At 41.3% G+C, this 25,328-nt stretch overlaps 1 protein-coding gene across 6 annotated transcripts; it reads left to right on the forward strand.

The window, feature by feature from the left end:
- Positions 1–2,909: 2,909 nt before the first annotated feature.
- On the forward strand, positions 2,910–22,199 carry akna (AT-hook transcription factor). 6 transcript variants are annotated; one of them, XM_058053760.2, is made up of 22 exons: positions 2,910–2,961; positions 5,781–6,236; positions 6,511–7,150; positions 7,216–7,522; positions 8,747–8,821; positions 10,097–10,250; positions 10,409–10,524; positions 10,603–10,656; positions 10,731–10,834; positions 12,575–12,713; positions 14,957–15,081; positions 15,177–15,309; positions 15,394–15,500; positions 15,613–15,821; positions 15,896–16,040; positions 16,473–16,613; positions 17,934–18,070; positions 18,937–19,059; positions 19,136–19,252; positions 19,327–19,428; positions 20,595–20,691; positions 20,777–22,199. In XM_058053760.2, the coding sequence occupies exons 2-22, from the start codon at positions 5,900–5,902 to the stop codon at positions 21,024–21,026; spliced, it is 3,612 nt and encodes a 1,203-aa protein (XP_057909743.2). In that variant the 5' UTR covers positions 2,910–2,961; positions 5,781–5,899; the 3' UTR covers positions 21,027–22,199. The 6 variants fall into 6 exon arrangements, with proteins under 6 accessions (XP_057909743.2, XP_057909794.2, XP_057909784.2 ...); XM_058053811.2 differs by having other exon boundaries at positions 19,157–19,252; XM_058053801.2 differs by having other exon boundaries at positions 10,097–10,241.
- The last annotated feature ends 3,129 nt before the right edge of the window (positions 22,200–25,328 follow it).

A 25,328-nucleotide genomic window follows, 5' to 3' on the forward strand; every position in this document is an offset into this window, starting at 1 on the left:
TTGGGGAACCCTTGGGGAAGAGTGGGCATCTCTGGTGGCTTTGTAGCAGAAGAGGCGGAACTAACTCCAGTGGTTACACTTCATATTTAGAAAGAGGAGGAGAAGAAGCGGAAGTATTCCATTTGAGACACAGGTTTAGTCTAAATGTACCCTGCCTATGTGTGTTAGGTTTCTGATGGACAAAAGAATGAAAATAAACTTCTTTTTCCTCCACTTCTGCACCCCTCATCAATGCCAACCACGTTGTGTGGCAAAGAGAGGAAGTACTTGTTTTAATGGTAAACAAAACACACATTTATATTTACAATGTTTCACAACACTGCCGACTAGTGGCCAACATAAGTAACGGAGTGGGGGAGAGAATGAGAAGAAGTGAAAAAGTATTATGATTACAAAAACGAAAAACACATACCTGATGGACAAAAGAATGAAAATAAACTTCTTTTTCCTCCACTTCTGCACCCTACACAGACGGAACATAAATTACACATTGGAACAAAAACCACTACGGGCCTAATGTAACGCAAATCCCGCCAGAAATGTAAATGAAAAGAAGCCCTTTTTACTAAAACCAACGATCAAAATAACATAAAACCACTTGAAATGACAAATATATCAACATAAAAACAATATACACAACACAGATGACCAAATCTTAAACTAAACAACACATTTTGTCTGCATCTCTTTAACTGAACTTACCCTCGTCAATGCCAACCACGTGATGTGGCAAAGAGAGGAAGTGCTACCAGAGCTGGGGCCAACTACGGAAGCCCGGGAGGAGCACAAGTGAAAGGATAAAATAAACACACATACAAAGCAATGAAAATGGAGTAAACAAGATAAGAAAAATAAATAACTAATTGAGATAAAATTCACACAATAACTAAATAATAATAAATAATAAAGAGCATTTTTTAACTCCGTTACATATGCAAGTAGTAATAGCTAATAATGGCCTGTTTTTAGTATCTGCTCTTTTCTAGCAGTCCTTTCCTCCTCCAGTCTACAAGTCCCTTCTACCTCCAGGAGTCACAGGAGGCCGCCTCCGGGAATCGCAAGAGACAGCCTCCAGGATTCGCGGGAAGCAGCAGCAGCCGAGTTCAAGACGTTGCAGCTCCTTAGAATCTTAATCAGCTGCTTCTTATAACTTTTTTGCGGAGTCAAACAACCATTCATATAGACAAACAACCATTCTTGTGCGTCAACGAGTGCCAGCATGATACTGCATTGAATGATTCCCGAACAAAAGAGCTGCCACAAGGGATTTTTCACTCATTGTGCTTTGTAATCAAACAGTAAATGATGAACATTGTAGGGGTGGGCCATACTGTGGCCATACTGCCATAATGTGGCCTGCAGGACACTAGTTTGAGGCCCCCGCCTTGATATGAAAGTTTAATGTTAGTGCGGCCCGCGCAAGTTTGATATGGATGCTGTATGGTATCATGTACCCAGAAAAAATTATTACGTTTGATTCATGTTCATGTTAAAGGTTAAATAACTGTTAATAGTTATCCTCCCTATCTGTGTGGAAGTGGTAAGTTTTTGGCTATTTAAGTTTAAAGGAAATATCTTGAAGGCTACCGTTTAGGTCGCTAGCTCTCTAGTTTGCGAGTTAGCATGTGTCTCAAGACCCTGCAGTTGCGCAATATGTTGTAAATAAAAAGAGTATAAATGTGACTATAGTCGTGTTTTGTCATGTCTACAGGGCTCTAATAATGCTTTGTTCATTTTAATCTGAAAAAAATCATTTGTCTACCCACCAACTATATGTGGTTTCTTAAGTTTTTATTATTTGCCGTTTTATTATTATTATTATATTTATTTATTACTGATTGATTGATTTTCTTTATTCTTGATTTGTTTATTTATTTTTCGTCTTATTTTGTGCAGAAAAATAAAAATTAAGATATTTGAGAACAGTGGAATGTTTTATCAGAGCTTTTATTGTAGAAAATCGGAACCAAAGCATTGAAAAAGTTTGTATATTTTTCTGTTTTTAATAAACACGTTTGTTTTTGTTTGTTTTTTTTAACCTGATGCGGCCCAGCCTTGCCCAGACCCTAGATCCAGTGGCCCCTAGGTAAATTGACTTTGAGACCCCTGCTCCAGAGTGTCTGATCGTTTCGGACGGCCATGAATGCACCAGGGGTGGGGTGTTGTGGTGAGGGAACCTCGAAGAAGCACTGTTGCTGTTGCTGGCTGTGTTTTGGTGGCGTGGTTACGGCCATCACAGTAGCCATTATCGTTTGCAATAAAAGCTTGTTTTTGACCACAGTCGTGTTATTTCCATAGCGACGACGACGACGCTCCAATATATTCAGCAACTAACTTATTTGTGAACAATTTAACAAATTTCATAAGATAAAATAATGCAATAAAATCACTTCATTATACTATATAAAATTGTTTGAGCAAAATAAAGTGAACCCAACAAAAGAAAATCGGCTATTGAGTTTTGTGTGAAGCCTTAGTCTTTTTTGGTATCGGTACTATCATATATGGATCAATCTGCTAGCTTCTGGAGAAAAAGCGATATCTGGCGGACTTGTTTTTGAACTGCTTTGGCTGAGCCATACATGTCAATCTTCACTAAGTCCCGCCTTTAAGTATTTCTTCACCAATCAGAAGCAATTTATTTTGAAAAACACATAGTGCTTTGTCCTGTGGTTTGACTCTTAGGTGCGATGACTAACAAATCGAGCAGTTTATATGTTATAATATTTGATCATTGATTCGTACAATGCATTTGAACGGAAGTAAAACTACTTGGTTACAATGATAGTTGGACAATAGTAGCATATTAAACCCAGACAAAACGCCTGCAAACAAAATCCAGGGCATGAGTTAGAGCCACCAAAGTTCTCTGCTTAAATCTATACCCCACTTAGCGACAATACTTTAGCGTCTCCAATGGCTCAAAATCTGCCTACTTTGTGAAACATGTTCAGAAGAAAGGTAAGAAATATTACCTTTTAAAAATAAAAAAATCGCCTTAATACAGTGTATGAGTGCGTGTATGTGTTAGATGTCACGTGAACCATCTGGTGGATAGTAATGTGGTTGATAGTAATGTTAGCTAGCTAACACTTACTAGCCGTTATGTGTGTACACTTTGCAGTAAAGTAAACGTACTGACGTCACAGTGACGTAATTTAAACCTGTTGACTGTGGGTGAGTTGTTGTGGTGATGAGTGGGCACCATGGTGACACAGGGGCGGGTCTTTCATCATTAGTTTAGTGGTGTTCATGGCAACGCGTCCTCGTGATATCATGACGGTGCAACCGATTTTATTTTAAAGGTAAGGCTTAAAACTACCGATGTACATGTTTTTCACATTTATTCCGTCTTCAGGAATAATATTGACGTTAATTATCTCTACTCTCAACCTAGCAGGCACACTTTTGGGTCTTTGTTGTTGTTGACTTTTTGTAGCAAAGCAAGGCTGTGTTTCACCATTCAGTTTATTATATAGAGTTGAGCATCGTTTACATATTATCTGATACTGATGCCAAATCAGTACTTGCCGATGCTTAAACCAGTCCCGGACTGGTACCTAAAACAAGGGGAAAATGTTTACAGAATTTAGAGACAGGCAAGTTGAACAGAATAGTCATATAAATACTTGGATTATATAAATAAAACAATAAAAGAGTACTACATTAATAGGAATGCGTACTGAAACTCGGTATCGTAATGGCAACAAGTGCTTGATGGTGATATTGTGCACCGACAAACACTTCCGCATTATCCACCAATCACGTTCACGCTAAGGTGCAGTCATCAATATTTGATTAATTGAAAATGTATATTTGCCATTTTGGTCATTTGTTTTGGGGAGTACTGAGGAGTTTTGACCATTCACGGTGATATCAGTCACAGTAAAGATACTTCCTGCCACCTAGTGGCACCATCTGTAATTGTTTGAGTGGACAAAAGAAGGCCAATAATGACAGTAGGCTATCTATTAAATCCAAGCTGTTTGAGGAACCATGGTACTCCAGATGTTTTGCATGGTGAGTACCCGTACTACTTTACTTGAAGACTCTGGTATGTACCGTCCTCAGCCTCATACCCTTTAAGAAGATTAGAAGCCATATCTTAATCACTCAACAGCTCACTGTAGTTTCATGGCTACAGTAACACTTGTATTCACTTTGTGCTTCTTCTGACCAGACTAAGTTATTTTGGGACAACAATTGTGGGGTTTAGAATTGGCAGACATTTACTCATGCTTTGCAGTCCTTTTGGTTCTTGGTTCTTCCCATTTGCTTATGTGTCTCCAGTTTGGGAGTAATTTCATGTTTAACACAACTTCAGTATAACAACCTCCTATGAAGCAATGCATGCAGTGATCATTGGCGGTGTCTTCGCTATGACAGAAGCCCCCTCAGTAAAAGGGCTTACGTTGCAGATTAATCCTCCTATTTTACCAGTGGGATAATTCCTCTTTTTCTCGAAGCCTATGCATGAGCATACAACAGGTATGTTTCTTTGATTTTAATCTCTGAAAAAGTCAAAATTAATTAATATGTTGTAGAATTTGTGAATACGAGTCATGATAATAGTTGCCATTGGCTGCTTTACTCAAATTTGAAGGTTTTTCCACACAGATTACGTTCATGGTTGTTTTGCTGGTGGTTTGAGTTATTTCTACACATTTTTTCTATACATTTTTCAGATGTCGGGTAGTCCACTCTCATTCTTTGTGGTCCTAAAAAATGTTGGCCATGTGAAGGCCAAAGTGAGTGCTCTGCTATGACTGTTGTGTGTGTATATAATGCAGACGCAGGGCATTGCATCTGAGTGCAAAACTTGTCATGCACAAGTGTCTCGTGGTGGCACATAAACAGGGAAGTTTAATATGACCCACCTCATCGCGTATTGAAGTGGCATCACATGGGAAACACTCTCGGGATGACAAAAGGGGATCAGATAAAAAAGAATAGAGCGATCCCTTGTCTGTGGGGAGTAATGTCGGGTTTAAATGCTTCATTGAACACCTCAAACAACATTATATTATGCCTAGCGGCAACTACATTGTGGATAAAACTATACACCACATGCATAAAGAAATAAATGGGGCCGTTTTTTTTTTATACCTACTGTTGCGGACTATTGTTTTATTTTGGAGAAATATGACTTGATCAAGCATGAGGATGTTTTGTGTTCATTCATTCATTCATTTTCCACCGCTTTTCCTCACAAGGGTCGCGGGTGGTGCAGGAGCCTATCCCAGCTGTCTTTGGGCGTGAGGCGGGGTACACCCTGGACTGGTCGCCAGCCAATCACAGGACACATATAGACAAACAACCATTCACACTCACATTCATACCTATGGACAATTTGGAGTCACCAATTAACCTAGCATGTTTTTGGAATGTGGGAGGAAACCGGAGAAAACCCACACATGCACGGGAGAACATGTAAACTCCACACAGAGATGACCGAGGGTGGAATTGAACCATGGTCTCCCAGCTGTGAGGTCTGCACGCTAACCACTAGACCGCCATGCCGCCCACGAGTATTATACATAAACATATTTTATTATAATATAAACATATTTAGAAGGTCCTAAATAAGGTTTATTTTGCTTTTTGGAAATATTGTATTTATAAATAAGGAAGCCTACTTTATCATTTCTCATTGTCAGGTCTGGAACCAGTTAACCATGATAAACAAGGGATTACTCAGCTAGAATTGTACAGCCACAACACCAGTCAGTACATTTTATAGATAATATTTATGAAACAATGAATGTTTTCTAATGTTCCAGAGGCTACGTTGTACTTCATCTGCACATCTGGGCTCTGACCGGCTGACTCATGTGACTCGAAGAGCCAACCTGAGACATTTTCTCAGGTCAAAGCTGCGTCATAATAGGCTGAGAACTGAATGCAGACAATAAAGAACACCAAAGCAGGCGTCCTGTCCTGGACCCCCGCACCGGCACGTATCTCACCCACAAGCTCTTTAATGTCTGAGGATGCATGGGAGGACGAGGATGGCAAAGATGAAGAACGAGACCATGACTTTTTTAGCCAGATGGATAACAATGGCATCATTAGACTGACACTGATGGATGAGATGCAGAAGGACGATGGTCATCCAGCCACCTCTCCTGGATCCCCCAGCCCAGAGGAAGATATTGGATGTGAGGTAGAAATACCACCTGAGGAGCTGAGTTACATCTTAAACGAACATCTGGATGACGGAGACCTACTGTCAAGCTGTGAGTCGTTTCATACGACTGTATAACACTACTACTGTATAATGCTTTAACCTTGACAATCATAGCTGTTTATTGTATTTACAGTTCAGGTTGGATTTTATTTTGTGCTTTGCACAGATTGTATTGGCTGGTGTTCAATTCATTCATTAGCAGCCTACTTCCTGGTTTGTGGACAATGATGAGCACATGTATAGGAAATAACAGCTAGTGATGGCACTGTCCCGTACGTACTAGTACACTTTTTCCATGCATTCTCCTCTCCTTTTTTCCTCAGATGGTGATGACCTTTGTATCTTAAAAGAACAAAATGACGATGAAGACGAGGAGGACATGACAAACAAAGGGCACGGGACGGAGCACCTATCTGAGACGGGCAGCTACATGGACTTGGCTCAAGGGCAGATAAATGGGGCAGGAGAGGGGGAGAAAAGTTTCCAAAGGCTGCCAGTGGACAATAACAAAGACGAGTCAGAGAGCCAGTGTTTTTCTCTGCCATTTTTATTCGTAGAAGCTAATGGAGACTGCAAACCGCCATGTCCAACATACCAGGCCTTCTCGTGTCCAATTACCTCCCATCTGTGCCCTTTTACCAAGGAGGAAGTGGCTTCTGGTGTAGGCATTGTACATGGAAACATTCCAAATATCGGCTTTACAGATCGTTCTCCAGCCATGAGCTGCGAGTCCAGTCCCCGCTATCAACAAAGCTCTGAAAAAAGGGACCAAGAAGATCTGGAAGAAGCAGCGGACTCTTCAGAAGCGCTACTGACAAATCAGCACAGCAGCGTCAGTAATGAGGATTCAAATGAGGCTCTTAAAGAGCCCATTTCCCCACTGGGTCAAAGGTCACTTCAAGCTTCTCTTGACCCATCAATGGAGGGCCGCCACTACTCTCCGAAAAGAGCTCATGAATCAAGGTGCATCTCTTTACATTTTGTGTATCGCCTAAAAGAAATCACCTTTAACTGTGTTGTTATTCCAGGAAAGGCAGCCAGAGTCACTGGGTGCCAGATTTATCCAAGGTAAAGCCTAGGGTCTCTTTTCCCAAAGGGGATGATTACAAGCCACCCAAGAGCAGATGGTCGTCCAAGAATCCTCCTAAGTCCTTGACGCCTGTTGTTTTTAAATCTCCTGCTGACATTGTGAAAGAAGTCCTGCTGAACACGACCGTCGAATCTCAGACTCCGTCGGACTATAATAAAAGAACATCGACCGGTGTTCCCAGCGCCACGGTGCCTCAGGAGTTCCGATGCCAACACAAGGCCCATATCCTGGCCGAGCAGCTGCAGGTATTACTTGGAACCATAACAAGATAATACTACAATGGAACCTTGGTTTGCGTCATTAATCCGTTCCAGAAGGTCCAACTTTAACCAAAACATACTCTAAACCAAGGGTCCCCAACCATCCAAACTTTAAGGCGCAATAATTCATTCATTCATTCATTTTCTACCGCTTATCCTCACGAGGGTTGCGGGGGGTGCTGGAGCCTATCCCAGCTGTCTTCGGGCGAGAGGCGGGGTAAACCAGCCAATCACAGGGCACATATAGACAAACAACCATTCACACTCACATTCATACCTATGGACAATTTGGAGTCGCCAATTAACCTAGCATGTTTTTGGAATGTCGGAGGAAATCGGAGTACCCGGAGAAAACCCACGCATGCACGGGGAGAACATGCAAACTCCACACAGAGATGGCCGAGGGTGGAATTGAACCCTGGTCTCCTAGCTGTGAGGTCTGCGCGCTAACCACTCGACCGCCGTGCCGCCCCCAGGCGCAATGATAAGAAAATTAATTTTTAAATAACTACATGGAATTGTACATAAATGCATTTCATGGAAATATGGGCATTATTTCATTAAAAAATGGTGTCCATGTTGTCTCTCTGGCAGGACTCCCATCGTCAATGAAGGTGAAAGTAACCATAAATGTTTATTTATTCCATTAATTCGTCATTTATATGCATTTAGAATTGTTTTATGCATGTAAGAAAATGTAACACTATAAAAATGTTCTAACATTTTTGAGACCTGCGGCGTAACTGAGTTAGCCAAGAATAATGAGTCAACCACTGATGACATCATAGAAAGGCGACGGAGCTGACTTCTGGCTGTGGTTTTTGTGTAGTCATGACTTTATACATACTGTATTTTCCCACCTATAAGTCGAACCAGAAAAATGTGTTCTCCTATTGCCTGTTTACATGGCAACTACAAGCCAACCTTTTCAGATTTCCCCACTCTCAAAGCTGCTTTCAAAAAATACCGTTACCCAGAACATGTCAATTAACATGACAAACCGGCGTCATATTGTCCACTAACTGGCAAATGTATGCAAACTGAGGCAAAACTTTCAGCCGAAACTGAAAAACACTGATGTGTTTGCTAACTGAGGTTCCACTGTGTTTCTCAAATGTGCCCATTTACTGTAGTACACTTCATGTTTAACAATCAACGCTTAACAATCAAATGGTCTTCCTTCATTTTTCCTCCATCCTCTTGCTGCAGGAGGACTACAACAGACTGCTGACTAAATATGCCGAGGCAGCGAACACCATTGATCGTCTACGTCTGGAAGCCAGGGTTAGTTCATCTTGAACCGCACTTTCAATCAAACATGAATCGATGTACAGTGAGTCACGTCTCAAAGAATGGAAGTCAATGGCAACACAGCGGTAGTGGTTAGGTAGTGGTCGTTGGTATGTCAAGGATGTCAAGTCAAGTATGGAAAAATATTCATGTTTCCAAGAGCATTACCACTGTTCTGTTACTTTACAAGGTAAAATTACGATTTGATGATAATTATAATTATTTTTTTCTCAGTGGATTCTGAAGCTTGTTGTGTCAATTAATGGAGGGGGTCGGGAACCTTTTTGGCTAAGAGAGCCATGAAGGCCAGATATTTTAAAATGTGTATCTGTGAGAGCCATATACATTTTTTTAAACATTGAATGCAATAAAATGTGTGCATTTTTATGTAAGACCAACAGTTTTAGATAATGGGCTCTAATTGTGTAGACCAGGCACACTACCCCACGCCAATGGGGTGTGGCCAGCACACTTTCGTGAGCAGCGCAGTGTCTAATAATAAATCAAATACTTGTTGCCATTAACTTCTGCTGCTGCATAATTTTGCACCATACTCAGTATATTTCATTCTTTTGGCCATCTTTGCCAGAAGGCTTGGTTCTGCAGCTTTAGCTAGGTGACTATTTGACTAAAGGAGAAAAGTTTATATTTACATGTTGACATCTCAATGACCGAGGTACACTACCGCATTACCCAGTAATAATCGAGTTTTGGTGTTTGACCTGGAAAATATCAGGAAAGGTGGATATGGTCGGCCGTATTGCAGTAGAAAATAGATGGACAAATTAAAATGCATAAAAAAGTTGTTGATTTTTAATATTATTTTTAACAGTCATTTCTGTGATGTTTACTTTAAAATGTTAGCAAAAATACATTTTTATTGTGGTAAGAAATGCTTGAGAGCCAGATACAGTCATCAAAAGAGCCCTACCTGGCTCCCGAGCCATAGGTTCCCTACCTCTGCCCTAGACCGACCAAATGAATACAAACCAAACACAAACAGTTCATGGTTTGGTCTGCAATATATTGCCAAATTGTTATTAACATAACTAATGCGTGTGCATGCGTGTTACGTGTGGTATGGCTTGTAATGTCCGAGCAGGAGGAGGGACACATTCAAATGTTAGCGCCCCCTACACAATGCCTATCCGAGGCCTACGCACTTTCAACTTATGTAAACATTTTGCATTGTGACAATGAATGAATTATTCATAGCGATGTCATAATCTGAAGTGAATGGCGACATAGTTTTCTTTCCATTTCCACAAGGTTAAACTGCACTCGGAGCAACCCCAGCCTGCTCACGTTGAGCCATCAGGATTGCATATGGAGCCTTCAAAAATCATGAAACTGGACTTTCCTCAAGCTCAGAGAGCCCAGCCCAGCGCAGTTTCCCCTCCGCCCAACGGAGCCGGTATACAAAGTAAACCCATCATATTTAGAATTAGCCTCTTCTCTCATTCATCACATTTATTCAACAGTTACAGCATGTGTTCACTCTAAAAAATAGTGCCTGCAAAAACACCAGCCATTGCTGAGCATACATCTCAGAACTTATTTCTTCCTTTGTGTAATGAACAGGAGCTTCCTGTGGCCCCCCGTCATTATCGTCCTCCATCTCCAAAAGCTCAGATTGCCAAGGGCGTCCACAGCTGGCCAATGTACTCTACACAAAGGCTGACAAGCTCCTCCAGCAGGTTGGCAATGTCAACGTTGTCAATGTTTGGAACAAAATCCTCCCTTGGTTTAACAATGTGGTGTCTTTATTCATTCAGTTGCAAGGTTTTGAGGAGCTGCTGAAGAGCACAAAACCTCTTCAACAGATGAAGGTAAGACCAGTTATTTTGTCATGTTGCAGAAAACTGGCATGCCATCAAACGCATGAATTGGTGCTGCTTTTTAGGCACTCTCAAAGCTCTATGAAGGACTGGACTCTTTAGAAAAGGGCTACCTTTTAGCTAAAAAAGAACAGGAAGATGCAGACAACGGCCACTTTGACCCCAATCGGTAAGACAATTTCATTTTAATAACTATTATATTTGATTGTTGACCTTGAAAATTGTACATCATGTACAGTTGTTGCGGTCAGAGGTTAATATGCACTCATGGACACAAGTATCATATTCATTCGGGGTCTTTAAATATGTATTTCATTGAACTTAAAAGTCGAATGTCGGATGATTAAATGAGCTGGAGGTCTGTCACTAAAAATGAACACAAAGTGATACACATTTGTAATCACATTTACTGTGGTGTTACAATATCCAAATTAATTACTAAGGCACACTGCATTCACTACGCATAATTACAAAAGAGCAGTCAAGATAATACTTGATGACACAAAAACACTGCAGGACTACCAGTGTTTGAAAACACACTGATTATGATAGAAAAAGGCTATTACCAGCTTCAGACATGGGTGAGCTTGGGGCTTGGGGGGGGTGTAGACAAGACAGGATGATTGTGCGAAAGAGGAGGAAAAGGGGAACAACAACAGAAGAGGAGATGGAAAAAAGACAATTCCAAACTAAGCTCCTATAGAGGAGTACAGTGAAGGACTGTTAAAAAATCCCAGCATACATTTACACAAGTAAACACATTTTGTCTGATTACTTACACAAAATAAAGCCTGTTAGGAAACTGATGAACTAGAGAAAATTAGAGAAAAAATTGATAAATTAGAAAAAATACAAAATCAGCTTAAACTTGTGGATCCAATTCTTTATACAGTAAAGTCTTGTTATATCGATATCGGTTATAACAAATTACTGCTTATTACGATACTACAGTAAAGTCTCGTTATATCGATCTCGGTTATAACGAATTACTACTTATTACGATACTATTTTCATTTCCCGGCAAATTTCTAGTCTTTTATGATATAGTTAGTTCAGTTAGTACGATACCCGGTTATTATGATAATCCGGTTACTACGATGCCCTTTTCATCTCCCGCCAGCCAATTTGGTCTGCTTATATCGATACAAAAGCAGCTTAAATCAATCTTTGCTTAAGGATTTCAATACCAAAAAAGAACATGGCGAACGGCTGCTTCCAGTCAACTTTATTTTTCACACTTCCACCACCAGAGTGCAGCACACACACAGATTCCCGCACTTCCTGGTTCACAGGTCATGCTCAACCCGCCCCACATAGCTGGCCAAACACATGCCTGTATAGAAACTATACACACGAGAGAAACCACGAACGCAGTTGGTTCTTCTGTTGCAGGCATGTGTTTGTCGAGTGCATTATTGCCCACTTTTAATGCAGTTCGGCGCAGGATCGGATATATGGATAGTTGAGCATGACCTGTGAACCAGGAAGTGCGTGAATCAGTGTGTGTGCTGCGCTCTGGTGGTGGAAGTGTGAAAAATAAAGTTGACTGGAAGCAGCCGTTCGCCGTGTTCTTTTTTGGTATTGAAATCCTTAAGCAAAGATTGATTTAAGCTGCTCGACATTGTTCTATACTATAGAACAATGTCGAGTGCATTATTGCCCACTTTTAATGCAGTTCGGCGCAGGATCGGATATATCGACAGTCCGGTTATATTGATATTTTTTCCGACTCCCGACAATATCGATATAACGAGACTTTACTGTATATGAAGTTAGTAATTTTCATTCATTCATAAATTATTGGAAAAACAATACATTGAAAAAATCTTTAAGGATTAATATGACATTCATGCCCGTGGTGAGTGGATGTAAACATCTGATTGCAAGCGTATTTGTATGTGTGTGTCAGAGAGCTGGAGGAGTTTATCTATCAGTGTGGACTGCATATGGATGAGCTGAAGGAGAAAGTGGAACAGAGGGTTCGTGATGGTAATCCTCTTTCTCACAGCACAAAATCATCATCATCTCTGGATGATTCACACTCAGAGGTAACTCTCTTTCCCACCCATTATGAAGACTATATAACATATTTTTCTTGTAGTTTTTTTTTCTTTTTTTTTACAGATGATGATTTGGATGAGATTAGTACAGTGGAACCTTGAGTAGTGTCATTAAGATATTCCAGAAAAGCTAACTGAATCAATTTTTTCCATAAGAAATAATCCAAAAAAAATTAAAGGACAAGTGCACTTTTGGGGGGAATTTGGCCATTCATCCACAATCCTTATTTGATCCATGAACATACATACTGGAATTTACCTATTTTGCCTATAAAGTTCTCTTAAAAACCCCTCCAGAAAACGGCAACAATGTTCCATTTAGGTATGTCCCGATCCAATCTTCATGATCGGCATCGGCTGCCACTGTATTTTGATGATCAGCTGGTTGCCGTATAGCAGGGGTGTCAAACTCTTGCCATGGAGGGCCGAGACGTTGCAGGTTTTCTTTCCAGCCGGTCATTAAAGCAGGTGATTTTAATAATCAACACCCCCTTCAATTTGAGGTACAGAGCACATCAATGAAATCACCTGCTGGAGACAATGGTTGGAGAGAAAACCTGCAGTATTTTGTCCCTCTATTGACAAGTGTCGTATAACCTTCGTAACTGTGGGCCACACTCCAACAAGCTAGCCGCAGGAAGTACAAAACACAACATCACCATGCAGGCATAGCCGCGGTGTACCGTGGTGAAGTTTGTTTCACTTTGGATATTCGACTCTGGAGCTACAGCGGTAGTTCCCCCCTCACTGTGCCTGGACTGATAAATAGTGTCATAAATAGGTTGTTATTTAGTAGAAATCCCATCTCGCAATGGTCTCGTGGTTAGCGTGTTGGCTACACTGTCAGGAGCTCTGGAACATCTGGGTTGGAATTTCTGTTGGCCATCTCTGTGTGGAGTAGAGGTCTACACGGAGCGGCTGGCCCCACGGCTAACGGGGCGGGGTGGGCTGAAGAAATCTCAAGAACATGGCCGCGGCTGTGACCATGGCTATGGAAAACTCAAGACTTTTTGCTTTCCGCGATAGTTCTTCACAAATGTCTTAGTTGGTGTCAACACTAATGTCTCCTTATATCATCTTTTTCACACAATTTATACTATCTTGAGCTGAAAAGAGGTAATTTAATTTTTGCGCTTGTTCGGCCGGCTGATGGCTGGCCGCTCAAATCTCACCACGGCTGTGGACGGCTGTGGCTGTCGTGCGACGGCTGTGGGGCGGGGCGGCCACGGAAAAGCACAGCCATGTCGACCTCTAGTGTGGAGTTTGCATGTCCTCCTTGTGCATGCATGGGTTTTCTCCATATACTCCGGTTTCCTCCCACATTCCAAAAACATGCTAGATTAATTTTTATAGTAGTTTAAAATACAGTAAAGTCTCGTTATATCGATATCGGTTATAACGAATTACTACTTATTACGATACTATTTTCATTTCCCGGCAAATTTCTAGTCTTTTATGATATAATTAGTTCCGTTAGTACGATACCCGGTTATTATGATAATCCGGTTACTACGATGCCCTTTTCATCTCCCGCCAGCCAATTTGGTCTGCTTATATCGATACAAAAGCAGCTTAAATCAATCTTTGCTTAAGGATTTCAATACCAAAAAAGAACACGGCGAACGGCTGCTTCCAGTCAACTTTATTTTTCACACTTCCACCACCAGAGCACAGCACACACACCGATTCCTGCACTTCCTGGTTCACAGGTCATGCTCAACCCGCCCCACATAGCTGGCCAAACACATGCCTGTATAGAATCTATACACACGAGAGAAACCACGAACGCAGTTGGTTCTTCTGTTGCAGGCATGTGTTTGTCGAGTGCATTATTGCCCACTTTTAATGCAGTTCGGCGCAGGATCGGATATATGGATAGTCCGGTTATATCGGTATTTTTTCCGACTCCCGAGAATATCGATATAACGAGACTTTACTGTAGTTTAAAAAGCGACTCCAAAATTGTCCATAGGTATGAATGTGAGTGTGAATGGTTGTTTGTCTTTATGTGCCTTGTGCTTGGCTGGCCACCAGTCCAGGGTGTACCCCGCCTCTTGCAGAAGACAGCTGGGATAGGCTCCAGCATACTCGAGACCTTATCAAAATAAACATTAATATACATGCAAAACAATATTATCATTCATAGCTCAAAACTTAATTTCTATAGAATATATTGAGGAGTATGATAACGGTATGTGCAGTCTCATTTCAGATGTTGTCTTTGCTTCCAGAAATGTCGTATACTTGATTCATCAGAGATGATGGACAGCAGTGGTGATGAGACTAAAGGAATTGATTCTAGTCTGAATTCTGCTCGCCTCAAGAGATGCCAAGAACAAGCAGAAAACATTCATCCGTTAGTGTCCAGCCTTTTTTTTTTATTTATTTTTTTTATTTGGCATCCAAGTTCCTCATACAATGTGATGCTGATCTTCTATGCATGTTACACAGGACCCATGCTGCTAACAGCAGGAGAATGAAGGAAGTTAGAAAGTCCTGCAGCAGCAGTCTAAGCAGTCTAGGAGACGTCACTGAGAAGATGATCTCCAAACCACAAACTGTGATCAGGAGAGCCCTCTCTCAGGTCAGCATTCAATGATGACTGCTGGAATCATATTCTTTATTTTCACCATCAAATGGATGAAATGATAGGTCTTGTTTTGAGCAGGATGGGATCACCTCGCCAGGGACGGATAGCGGCTTTATTGGGTCAGAGACAAGTCATCAGAATGCGAGCGTGACTCCCGGCTCTCTCCACCGGAGGGCATCAAAGAGGTGCTTCTAGCCTTGTTTCTCTACAGCACAGATGCTGTGTGTGCACCTTTGACACACACACACTATTCAGACTGTTCTATACTTTTTAATAATAATATCCTTGGCGTGCTAGCGTTTCGGACCGTCAGGAGGTGAGGTCAGTGAAGCCTCAGAGAAGCCGAATGTCAGCACCACCTCAGGGTCCCTCACATTCACACAGCCCCACACCAATGGAACCCAGAAAATATCGCCAAACAGAGCTGAGAAGATCCTGCAAGGATGAGAGCAAACAAGTCCAGCGGGTCAGTCAGACAGACGCTACCGGGACAGACAGTGAAAGCAGTGAGTTTGCAAATTCTTTTCATTTTATTTTGATTGTCGTATCTTTGAACCCGTGTCGTCCTTTGCATCTCCAGCCCAGACTTTGTCTGAGGACGTACAACGTGTCCAGTATGAAGACTCCCTCCCTTGTTCCTCTCCAAGCCCCTCCAGCGCCAGGCTGCACCATTACTATGGCGACACTCTTGAAACAGTGAGGGCCGGCCAGGCAGTGACTTGCAAGTGAGTGTGTGAAACAGCTGCAGCGACAACGGCTGTGCAAGCAAACACGCCACTTTTCAAAGCTTTTCTTTGCACAGTACAAAACTGAAACATCCTAAATGCAGTGATGCATTCTTATTATCATACAGTTATCATTATATTATCATTATTTCATGTATTTTATTTCAGACGTGGCTGAATTTGGTTTCAAATGAAGAGGTACCTTGTCTTCCTCCCTGCATGATCTGATGTGGATTTCTTTTTTTTATTTGTGTACTGAGGTTGGCACCTGCACTGATGATTGATTATCTTGAGTGTTTCTGCATTACAGCACTTCCTTTTTCCTGGACATTTCTTGGATTAGCCTGTTGACACCTTGATAAAAACGTGCTAAACCTCGATAAAGCACAGCATATTCAAATGGACGTGACTCTGAACTTGTCTTACTTGTAGTGAGCCAAGTCGACCCCGACAGACCATTTCAGCCAGACCGAAGGAGAGGAGAGAAAGTTCCCGGCGAAACCACAAGGAGTCCAAAGCAGATCATTTAGCTCAGCGCAACTGTACTTACCACCGAACTTCAACGCCTCTCAGGTTGGTTCATTTCCTCCAGGCAATGTTTGCTTTTATTTATGTCGGGGGTCTCAAACACGCAGCCCACGGGCCAGATGTGGCCCGCAGGACACTAGTTTGAGGCCCCCGCCTTGATATGAAAGTACCCAGAAAAAATTATTACGTTTGATTAATGTTCATGTTAAAGGTTAAATAACTGTTAATAGTTATCCTCCCTATCAGTGTGGAAGTGGTAAGTTTTTGGCTATTTAAGTTTAAAGGAAATAACTTGAAGGCTACCGTTTAGGTCGCTAGCGCTCTAGTTTGCGAGTTAGCATGTGTCTCAAGACCCTGCAGTTGCGCAATATGTTGTAAATAAAAAGAGTATAAATGTGACTATAGTCGTGTTTTGTCATGTCTACAGGGCTCTAATAATGCTTTGTTCATTTTAATCTGAAAAAATAATTTGTCTACCCACCAACTATATGTGGTTTAAGTTTTTATTATTTTCCGTTTTATTATTATTATTATATTTATTTATTTATTTCTGATTTATTGATTTTCTTTATTCTTGATTTGTTTATTTATTTTTCATCTTATGTTGTGTAGAAAAATAAAAAGTAAGATATTTGAGAACAGTGGAATGTTTTATCAGAGCTTTTCTTATAGAAAATTGGAACCAAAGCAAAGTTTTTGTATTTTTTTTGTTTTTAATAAATGCGTTTTTTGGAAAACCTGACCCAGACCCTAGCTCCAGTGGCCCCCAAGTAAATTGAGTTTGAGACCCCTGATTTATGTCTTTATTTATCCAAAGCTTGGCATTGATGTTCTCCTCCAATTTTGAATTAACATTTGCAATAAGAGATGGAACTATTAGGTTAGATTAAGTTGTTGATTATAGTTGTTGATGAATTGGGTAATCGGTTAACCAGCGTTTAATTGTTGCAGGTCTAGTTGTGTCTGGTTGTATTTCTGTAAGAAGACAAAGAACATGGGTGTCCTTACATTGATGCCTTTATTTGGTACACATTGCTATATCATATTTTAACCCCAGAGATCACATTTCTATACAGTATAAGCACAAATACAAAGTAACCACATTAATAAAGATGTTAATATTTACAGGTGTATCTCATTTTCATATGCTTTTTGAAACTTGAGACTGGCTTACAGTAGTATCTAATGCATCCACAGCAAGTAAACAACTTACACGCTATTATGTGGATGTGTACTGTGGTACCCGGCATAGAGAATAATTAATCCAATCTATAGACTATAATTCCAGTGCAGCATCAATTGAGTATTCTGTTCATTTCTTTCGTCACATCAACCTTCTCTTGTTGTCTTCTTGTCATTGCTCAGATCTGGGGAGCCGTCCATCGATATTAGTGGAAGCAGCCGAAAGAGATGGAGTATTTTTCAGGATGAGACGGATAAGGTGGTGAGACGCCCATCCAGGAAAAGACCGCCGCACAAACAACAACCACGACCTGACTCATGTGAGTTTGTCTGAAAAAGCAGTTGACTTACTATACTCTTAAAGTGACATCAAAAATGATTTGGAATAAACATGAAAATGTAAAGTATTCACCTTTGTCCCACTGCTAGAACTATAGAATATGAGTTTTTTGAACCACTTTTTCAGCATCCAGACTTATCAAAACACAGCCATGGACACATAGCAAAGCTAACAAAGAGAAATATTCACGACAGTAACATTCACTGATATTGTGTGGTGATGAGAAGGTGATTGTACATTGTTACTGCATACACACACACATAAGTTTTTGATAGAATAAGCACTGTCAGCTGTACATTAATATCACTTATGGCTCTGTTTGCTGACTCAGCAGTTCATTCGGTATAACACAAAAAAACGTAGGCCACAGCAGGTATGTCTGGCATGAGTGGCAGGGATGGACATTGATGGTCAAACATCTTCTGGTTTGTTGACTTTTTGTTTATTTCCATCCACTCAGTGCTTACGTTTTCCACTGTCTGGAGGAAAGAAAGTCAGGCCAGCTGATGGTAGAAGCATCTTCCAGTTCTACATATTCAGTCCCAATATTCCCTTTATCACGGGGGTGCTGGAACCTATCCCAGCTGTCTTCGGGTGAGAGGCAGGGTACACCCTGGACCGGTCGCCAGCCAATCACAGGGCACATATACTATGTTTATTCATTCATTCATTCATTCAATTTCTACCGCTTATCCTCACGAGGGTCGCGGGGGGTGCTGGAGCCTATCCCAGCTGTCTTTGGGCGAGAGGCGGGGTACACCCTGGACCGGTCGCCAGCCAATCACAGGGCACATATAGACAAACAACCATTCGCATACTATGTTTATTATTTCATTTCTTTTTCAGCAACTGCATCAGAGACGGAACCCGCTGCTTGTCAACTTCTGGTGTCAAGATCCACTCAGACGTCCATTGCTGTCCCTGACACCCAACCCGCCCACACGAGTGCTGCACACGTCCACCATATAAGTAGGACCCCATCTCCTACACATCTCATACCAATTTAGTAAGTCGGATGAATGGATCATTTTTAATATCATGTAAGAATCCGGACCGTGTGCTGCAGAGCAGGATCATGCTGAACCGGAGAAAGAAGATAGCGAGACAGGTGGAGCTCCTCCTTGTTATCAGTGTTTGTCACATCACAGCGGCTCCTCTGAAAGTGAGCGGCGTCCCCTCAACCAAATATCCAGATGCAATGTGAGTTAGGTAATTAGTTGTGTTTTTCAACGTCAGAATCGGCTGGCGGCAACCGAGAGGCGGCCCACTTCTGCTGCTGCCATTGTCATCATGGTCCTCACTGCCGACGTCATGATCCCAAGACAAGAACGGATCCAGGTAAGAGGAGGCGACTGTTCCCTTCCTGTGTGTGTGGGTGCCGAATTACCAGAATCACTACACTTTCACCAATTTATCCATATCGGCTGCACAGCACCCAAGTGGGTAGCAGGCAGGCCACACAGCTCGGAGACCCGAGTTCGATTCCACTCTCAGCCATCTTTGTGTGGAGTTTGCATGTTCTCCCCGTGCATACGTGGGTTTTCCCCGCTTTCTCCGGTTTTGCTCCCACATTCCAAAAACATGCTAAGTTAATTGGCCACTCCAAATTTGTCCATAGGTATGAATGTGAGTGTGAATGGTTGTTTGTCTATATGTGTCCTGTGATTGGCTGGCTACCAGTCCAGGGTGTACGACACCTCTTGCCCGTAGACAGCTGGGATAGGCTCCAGCACCCCCCACGACCCTCGTGAGGATAAGCGGTAGAAAATGAATGAATGAATGAATAAAATGTTACTAATCTGCGCCAAGTGTTTAGCGTGCAGGCCTCACAGCTAGAAGACCCAAGTTCGATTCCACCCTCGGCCATCTCTGTGTGGAGTTTGCATGTTCTCCCCGTGCATGCGTGGGTTTTCTCCGGGTACTCCGGTTTCCTCCCACATTCCAAAAACATGCTAGGTTAATTGGCGACTCCAAATTGTCCATAGGTATGAATGTGAGTGTGAATGGTTGTTTGTCTATATGTGCCCTGTGATTGGCTGGCGACCAGTCCAGTGCGCCCGAAGACAGCTGGGGTAGGCTCCAGCATCTCCTGCAACCCTTGTGAGGATAAGTGGGAGAAAAAGAATGAATGAATATTGATATCATTATGAATCCAATTGCTAATGTTATGTTTTGATGGTTGAGGAATCGAAATATGTAAGTAAAATATATATGGTGTAAATCACAAGCACAAGCACAAGTCCAAGCACAGGCTAATTGTGGTTATGTCGACAACTGCTTATGTTGACGTGAGCCAGCCAATCCGAGGAACATCGACTTAAACTAGCTCCATTATAGCTAACTTTCATCCAAAATGACAACAACAACGCCACACAATAGCAGAATGCCTGGAAGCTACAAAACCATAAGAAAGCATATTGTTTACAAAATGGATAAACATACACTTCCAGGTCCACCTCATATGTACACACACATTTATAAAATGAATGTCATTTGTTATTCAGACTGTTGCAGGGACTCAAACCCCGCTAGAACCTCCAGCTGCAAACCCGTGTCCCCCGGCAGGGCAGCAGCAGCTCCCGTGTGCCCCACGCCACTGCTGTAAGGAACGCTCCACCTGCCACACACAAGTCACGTGACCTGTGGCTTCAAGTCCTACTAAATGTGATGTCCTCCCGCTCTTCAGTCTGTACCTCCAACCACAAGCCGTCCACGTGTGCGGCAACAACCCGGGCTCACCATCCAAGATCAGCGGTACCAAGGAGGACAGAGAGAGGTTGCGACCATCGCAACACATCATCCCGCGGCGCTCCCTGGATGAAGCCCTCCTCGAGGCGCGAAGGATACACGACAGGTCCAATCGCATGGTGCGTAAACTGGATGCAGGTCTGCGCACTCTGGAGCAACTGTCCAAACCCCGCTCCAACTCCAACTAATGACCTCAGTGCCTGCAAACATGGAAGCTGCCCTGTGAGGCGTTGGCAAGGATTTGCTGCTGCTTTTTTAAAATTTTTGAGACAACTTTTGATAGCCAAATCTGATTTATTAGCAGGCGTAACCAGTATGAGCTGGCATGCCAGTCAGGTAGCCATCAATACAGTACAGTAATCCCTCATTAATCCCGATCAACTGGTTCCAGACCAATCGTGATAAGGGAAGTTCCGCCAAGTAGGATTCCTTATTATTTTGTAAACCTTCTAAAGATGCTTTTTAACATTGGTAAAACCCTCTACACATGAAATAACACAACAAAATTAAATTTGGTCCCGTAGTAGTGGAGCTACTAATTGGCAGAGGGACAGGAAGTGAGGTCAGGGGTTCAAAGTTGAGTTTTGTCATAGCGTGGGTTATGACCGTTATTGTGTATTTTGTGAGATTATTCAAACCTGCAATAAAAGCCTGTTGTTCCGGCGATAAGGTCTGGTGCTTGTGTGTCTCACCGAACATTACAGTAATATTATTGATACCCAGTGACCAGCGTAGAATAATACATATTATCTTCAGTTTAGAATAGGACATGCGTATATTTATAACGTCTTTCAGTGCGTCTTCTGAATGCCTTATATTTGTATTTTAGTTCATTTTATTCTTGAAAATGCTTAATTTAGGCAAAATGGTGAGGGGATTACTGTACTGTACTGTATTTATTTTCTCTGCTTGATACGTTTTTTTTAAGATAACCTCAATAGAAAAGTGGTGCGATGGCACCATGTCCGGGAAAAAAATACTGCAGCTATAAATCCAGCATAAGTCAATTCTGTCAACATTTTCCAGCAGGAAGATTGTTTGACGAGACTATATATTTTGTAAGTACAATACTGTATACTCATGTGTTAATAACTGTGAGAGGCACACATTTTAGGGCTTAAAAGTATCAACGTGGGCATTAATTATTGATGGCTGTGTCCATTATGTGTGTCTTTTTCATGAACAGACATGTTGATCATGTCCGTCTTTGTTTACTCTGCAGCATCTCAGCAGTGATCAGCTTTTTTTAAACAACTGCCAAGACAATGATGATGTCATGCAGGGGTTGTACAAAGTGTTTTTTTTCAGTATATCCATCCATCCATTTTAAATGCTGCTTATCCTCACGAGGGTCGTGGGCGTATGCTGGAGCCTATCCCAGCTGTCTTCGAGCAAGAGGCGGGGTACACCCTGGACTGGTCGCGAGTCACCAATCACAGGGCACATATAGACAAACAACCATTCACACTCACATTCATACCTATGGACAATTTGGAGTCGCTAATTAACCTAGCATGTTTTTGGAATGTGGGAGGAAACCGGAGTATGCACGCACGGGGGAGAACATGCAAACTCCACACAGCCTTTTCACTATATTGCAAAAATAAAATACATTTTGATGTAGAAATTTTACTAATAGACCAGGGTTCAATTCCACCCTCAGCCAACTCTGTGTGGAGTTTGCATGTTCTCCCCGTGCATGCGTGGGTTTTCTCCGGGTACTCCGGTTTCCTCCCACATTCCAAAAACATGCTAGGTTAATTGGATACTCCAAATTGTCCATAGGTATGAATGTTAGTGTGAATGGTTGTTTGTCTATATGTGCCCTGTGATTGGCTGGCGACCAGTCCAGGGTGTACCCCGCCTCTCGCCTGGAGACAGCTGGGATAGGCTCCAGCACCCCCGCGACCCTCATGAGGAAAAAGCGGTAGAAAATGAATGAATGAATGAATTTTACTAATGTGCTTTTCCAAGGACTTTTTTTTTGTCTTTGCTTGGTTGTGTTCCTCCATATGGCAGATTTTTTTTTCTCAAATGTTCATGAAAAATACAAAAATTAAAATGTAAAATTTGTTCCTAGGTCAAAATCCCACCTTTTTGGGTCCCTAGAGGACAAAAAAGTCTACTGCCAAAAACTGGTCTAAAAACACAACAGATGAATAAATTTCTTTGTACTTTTTTGCTCAAATCGCTTAATCAATTCGAGTCCTAACAAAAAAAAAAACCAAATATAAATATTTGTATATTTGATGTAATGATGCCACTGTTTGTGCCTGGAAAACACATTTTCCATATAATAAATGTTAGGGAGCTGTGGCTCTACAAAGAGAGAAAAACCTATTTTGCTTATAAAGCCCCAAAACTGTACAACAATGTACCATTTACATAATGTACCATGACCTACATATTAACCATAATAACCTGCTGTTATTGTAGGAGCTAACACCGAAAAGCTACTTTTCAGGCTTAGTGGTAGCATTAGCTACTGAAGCTGCTGCTAGCTATTCAAGCTAGCTTAGAAATCATGCCTTGCATGTGTATAGTGTCAGGTTGATGCTACAAATGAAACACTGAAGCTAGTAGCTCTCACCTTAGATACCACCACATTGCTAGCAAGACTCGGCTAGCTCCTTGTTTGACCTCAGCATTTTTACATTTTTACCACCTCAACTGGGATTGTTGTGCTGAAAGATACAGACAGAGCAGCTATTGTAAGTAACTCCATTTTGTCTATGAAACATTTAGCACTTACGCTGCATGCTAACACTGTGAGAATGGCTTAGTGTTTCACGACCAGTAGCATTGTTCTCTGCCTGGGGGCAATAAAAGTAAAAAGTAGTAGTCATCGTCGGCTCTCCCAGTCTGCCTTGTTTAGGGATCCAAACACTCTTTAGTGTATGCTGTTGTTGACAATAGTAGCGTATGTGGGCGTCTGTGACCAGGAAGGAAGTTTCACAAGTGGTTAAAATGACCAAAATAAATGTAACACCATTTAATACAGGAGTCTCAAACTCAATTTACCTCGGGGCCACTGGAGCTAGAGTCTGGGCAAGGCTGGGCCGCATCAGGTTTTCCAAAAAAAACAAACAAAAAAACGCATTTATTAAAAACAGAAAAATATACAAACTTTTTCAGTGCTTTGGTTCCGATTTTCTACAATAAAAGCTCTGATAAAACATTCCACTGTTCTCAAATATCTTAATTTTTATTTTTCTGCACAAAATAAGATGAAAAATAAATAAACAAATCAAGAATAAAGAAAATCAACCAATCAGTAATAAATAAATATAATAATAATAAAACAACAAATAATAAAAACTTAAGAAACCACATATAGTTGGTGGGTAGACAAATTATTTATTTCAGATTAAAATGAACAAAGCATTATTAGAGCCCTGTAGACATGACAAAACACGACTATAGTCACATTTATACTCTTTTTATTTACAACATATTGCGCAACTGCAGGGTCTTGAGACACATGCTAACTCGCAAACTAGAGAGCTAGCGACCTAAACGGTAGCCTTCAAGTTATTTCCTTTAAACTTAAATAGCCAAAAACTTACCACTTCCACACGGATAGGGAGGATAACTATTAACAGTTATTTAACCTTTAACATGAACATTAATCAAACGTAATAATTTTTTCTGGGTACATGATACCATACAGCATCCATATCAAACTTGCGCAGGCCGCACTAACATTAAACTTTCATATCAAGGCGGCGGGCCACATTTGGCCCACGGGCCGCGTCTTTGAGACCCCTGATTTAATATACTATGTATATGAAGTCAATGAGATTTTAGTTAGTAGGAATAAGTTGTGATTAGTTGTCTTTGCTTGTGAGTAAACAGCAAATGAATGGTACCTACAGTAGTAGACTAGTACTACTAGTACTACTTATTGCCCATCCCAACATATGCTATACTCCTGTCCTTTTTCTTTGTCTTTGACTTGTTGTTGTATGATGGCTGCTGTATGGACTGTTTTTGACTTGAGTCATATACAGTAAAACAAGCTAGGGAAATAGAAGTAAGCGTCTTTTAGGCCTAAAATTGCTATGGAAAGCCAGACGTGATGTATTTGTCACAATAGTAAAAAAACGCTAATAAGACACTCAATAAAGGTCACTTTGTGAAAATATGTTCTTCCATTCAATTGAAAGTACATTTGTGGTTTTAAGCACAAAAGCCTATCAAGTTGATTTATTTTCACATCAGTACATTACATTTTAATTAGCAGATGTTATAAAAGGGTGATAATATATGTCAAATGTACAGCATACATCCATTTTCTATACCGCTTATCCTCAGGAGGGTATGCTGGAGCCTATCCCAGCTGACTTTGGGGAAGGGGTCGCCAGCCAATCACAGGGCTCATATAGACAAACAACCTTTCACACTCACATTCATACCTATGGACAATTTGGAGTCGCCAAACATTTATTCATTCATTCATTTTCTATTGCTTTTTCCTCACGAGGGTCGTG

Source organism: Doryrhamphus excisus, linkage group LG10 (assembly GCF_037039965.1).
Source record: "Doryrhamphus excisus strain RoL-2023G ecotype Guam linkage group LG10, RoL_Dexc_Guam_v1.1, whole genome shotgun sequence".
Taxonomy (NCBI): Eukaryota; Metazoa; Chordata; class Actinopteri; order Syngnathiformes; family Syngnathidae; genus Doryrhamphus; species Doryrhamphus excisus.